The 3,912-nt window shown below is 40.4% G+C and overlaps 1 protein-coding gene across 3 annotated transcripts in view; it reads right to left on the bottom strand.

Moving 5' to 3' along the window:
- Positions 1–3,912, bottom strand: part of Ppp4r1 (protein phosphatase 4 regulatory subunit 1) — a 54,497-nt gene that overhangs the window by 34,981 nt on the left and 15,604 nt on the right. For 2 of the 3 annotated variants that reach the window (XM_029531186.1, XM_021217941.1), the window contains exons 3-4: positions 1,338–1,422; positions 715–821 (exon numbers count right to left, since the gene is read on the bottom strand). In XM_029531186.1, the coding sequence (XP_029387046.1) occupies positions 715–821; positions 1,338–1,396 (166 nt within the window). In that variant the 5' untranslated portion in view covers positions 1,397–1,422. Of the gene's footprint in view, positions 1–714; positions 822–1,337; positions 1,474–3,912 lie in introns of all 3 variants that reach the window. The other variant, XM_021217940.1, reaches the window with a different exon arrangement.

The raw sequence follows: 3,912 nt of genomic DNA, 5'->3' as shown, positions 1-3,912 counted from the left end.
AAAAAAAAAAAAAAAAAAAGACTGCCAACACGAACCACCATGCCAGGCTTAAATTTACCTCTTTCTTAAGAAAACTCTGTCTTTGTTTGAACAAGAAACTAATTTTCATTTTACAGGCATAGTGGCATGCCACTTTAATCCCAGCACTCAGGAGGATCTTTGTAAATTCAAGGCCAACTTGGTCTACACAGAGAGTTCCAGAACAGCTAGGGCCACACAGAGACATCAAAGCAAAACCAAAAGTGATCAATGTTTTTCATGTAAATCAGACAGGCAGTATTATTTTCCCACAAACATTTAAAGTCCTTTCCACTTCTTCCAATTTACTCTAAATAATTTAAAAATGGTTATGTTAACATAAATCACAGAAGTAACCTAATTTCTTAGGTTTACACTGATGAGAAATTTCCAAAATTAAGTAAATGGACAAATGTAAACTGGATTTTCTTTCTACTTAGAACTTGTAAGTCAATAATTTCCTTTTAAAAAAGAATTTTGTGGAGGAGCAGGAGGGAGAGAAAGGGTCTCTGTGTAGTACGGAATAGCGTTGACCACAAGATCTTCCAGAGTGCTGGGGTTAGAGGTGGGGTCATTTGCCAAGGTCTTCGGAAATCTTATATCTCATCTCTCCAATATCCAATAGGTTTAGAAATACAGATTTAGTGAAAGACACCCTTCTAGAAACAATGTATTTATTTCTCTGTAGACACATACCAGAGTCATCAGCTAGTCGGCTAATTCTTTCCAAGACAGCAATGCAGTCTCTCTCATCATCGCAGACTTCCCTCAGAGTATCCAGCAAACTCCTGGCCACCATTTGTCTACAGGAGAAAATCAGTGTTCAGTGCCACCAGTACCTGTTATTTAGAACTTCAAAGTACAGAATCCTTATGTTTCATAAAGACAATATTTCTTACTGCAAGTCACATACTAAATCTGTAATTTGTAAAAAGCAAAAGTTGGTAATGATTTTACTGATAAGATTATTATCAATATTTTTTTACCTTTATCCAAATAATTATGGAAATTTTAGTCACTCAATTTTCACTTCAATTATCCTCTCATCACAGTAATGGTAAAAAATTCAACAAAGACTTGAGATTCCAGAAGGAATGACAGGAAGCACATCGTGTCAGCTGGTAGAAGAATGATACACTCCCCAATAATCAATGAAATGGTAATCAATTAACCCAACAAACAATAAGAGTTGTGGAGGACAAATACAATACGGATCAGGCTGTAAGCTGGGGTCTGACTGCACCTGACACCTCCCCTGGGGTGGACGACTCTGTGTCCCTACTGAGAGTCCTTCAGGCTACTGAGGAGAGCACACATACCTGTTAAATACGTTCTCACTTGCAGCATACTTGTCCAGTCTCCCCAAGGGTGTCAACATTTCATCTTGTGAGACGAAGTCCAGGGCTGAAGGTATAATAATCACATCAGACTCTGAGCTGTAGTCATCCACATCAACTAGCAGAGACATCAGAAATACTCCTTATAGTACGCTGAAACTCCAAGTGCCCCCTGCCTGCTGAAGCAGTGCATGCTTCTAGAGCAGGACAGACAAATACCTTCAAATCACCCAGCACCACCTCAAGGACAGGCCTCCTTTCTCCACGCAGCCTTACTGGCCTCTAGAAGCACATCCTCAGGGGCTCCAGAGACTAGCACAAAGGCACACAGTGACTAGACTTCAGCTCTGCGGCTGTGGCACACAGCTTTAAGCCCAGCACTCGGGAGGCAGAAGGAGGTGGATCTCTGGATCTCTATGAATTTGAAACCAACCTGGTCTACAGAATAAGTTTGGGACAGCCACGGATACACAGGGAGACCCTGCTGTCTCAAAACAAACAAACAAACAACAAAACAAAACCCAGAACAAAACAAAAACAAAACAAAAAAATATTTAGCTTACATAATGGCTCCCAGCACTTGGGAGGCAGAGGCAGGCAGAACTCTGAGTTTGAGGCCAGCCTGGTCTACATAATGAGCTCTAAGACAGACAGGGCTTACATGGTGAGATCCTGTCTCAAAACAAAACAAACAAACAACAACCTAAAATTCCATGCTCACAGGGAACGCTAACAGCTTGTGAAGAAAACAGGAAGGGGAACACTGACTTAGTCAATTCTATAATTAAAAACGCCAGAGCGCAAAAGTGTTTGGTTTTATTTACTAGAAAAGAACTACAAACTATAATTAGTATTTATATTCACTAGACAAATATTAAATGCTCCCATGTCAACTACTAGGCTTATGTTAAGAAAACAAACCATGAAAATACTTATGTTAAGAGTTAATGCTCCAGCCGGGCGTGGTGGCACACGCCTTTAATCCCAGCACTTGGGAGGCAGAGGCAGGCGGATTTCTGAGTTCCAGGACAGCCAAGGCTATACAGAGAAACCCTATCTCGAAAAACCAAAAAAAAAAAAAAAAAAAGAGTTAATGCTCAGTTGAGACAAGTCTGTGTTAAAATAATCACTACAGTTGTACATTTGTCCACACTCCAGGCAGATCTGCAGCAGCTGTGGGAGGGGACCCACTAAACCATGCTGAGAGCTGAAGGGTAGAGGGGAACTGAACAGTGCTGATCAAGAGAGGACTCCCACCAAGTCCCTGTCACACTGGATACTACAAGTCTACTACTTAGGCCACCTAACAAGAGAATTCTCCAGGGCTTCCCAGGTAAGCACACAAGGGTCAGACCATTCCGGTAACTAACTTAGACTCTAAAGCAAGATTCCCGTAGGACTAAGCCACTGCAAAGACATCAGACACTCAACAACAGTCAATCATCAGTGTCTAGTATACAACAACAGAGCAACAACTAGACATGGAAAAGCCAGTTTAAAAAAGCAAAAAGAGGGCTGGTGAGATGGCTCAGTGGGTAAGAGCACCCGACTGCTCTTCTGATGGTCTGGAGTTCAAATCCCAGCAACCACATGGTGGCTCATAACCATCCGCAACAAGATCTGACGTCCTCTTCTGGAGTGTCTGAAGACAGCTACATTGTACTTACATATAATAAATAAATAAATCTTTAAAAAAAAAAAAAAAAAAAAGAAATCACTATAAAAAGAAAAAAAAAAAAAAGAAAAAAAAAGAAAAAAGAACAAACCACAAATAGAAAAACTCCACAGCAACCGACTCACAACAAAGAATCAGTAGACAGGGCCACAGAAACGATCCAAGTGCGCCTCATGTGTGAAGTGCAGCATGGGCTGGACATGCAGTACACACCTCGCACAGAAGTGCACACCAAAGCACACCTATATGCACACACACAGGGAAGAAAGGAATATAAATATTCAAAAATCCCTGACTTTCAGGTGAAGGGGAAAAAAAACCATGAGAAGAAAACCACACTAGGTCAGATCAACGGATAATACAAAAGAAATTAATGGGGAACTTCAAAAAAAAAAATAGCATTAAAAAACTGGAACAGAAAATAAACATAGCAGACTAGAGTATCATTCAATCATAGGAAAATGTCAGACATTCTAATATACACATGTGTGATATCTCCAAAGGAAAACGGGGGAATATAAGAATATTTGAAGAGGGCTGGAGAGATGACAGCTCAGTGGTTAAGAGCACTGGCTGCTCTTCCACAGGTCCTGAATTCAATTCCCAGCAACCACATGGTGACTCACAACCATCCGTAATAGATCTGATGCCCTCTTCTGCTATGTCTGAAGACAGTGACATTGTACTCATATACATAAAAATAATCAGATCTTTAAAAAAAGTAATATTTGAAGATATAATAAACCCTAGAGAAATCCAAATTTAATGAAAACTACTCATCCATAGGCTCAATGAATCCCATTAGCAAAAACCATAAAGAAAATATACTTGTTGGGCATGGTGGCGCACGCCTTTAATCCCAGCACTCGGGAGGCAGAGGCA

This window comes from Mus pahari, chromosome 18, assembly GCF_900095145.1.
Source record: "Mus pahari chromosome 18, PAHARI_EIJ_v1.1, whole genome shotgun sequence".
NCBI lineage: Eukaryota > Metazoa > Chordata > Mammalia > Rodentia > Muridae > Mus > Mus pahari.
Note: the sequence above shows the minus strand (reverse complement) of the source record. Positions and strands in the feature narration are given on the sequence as shown.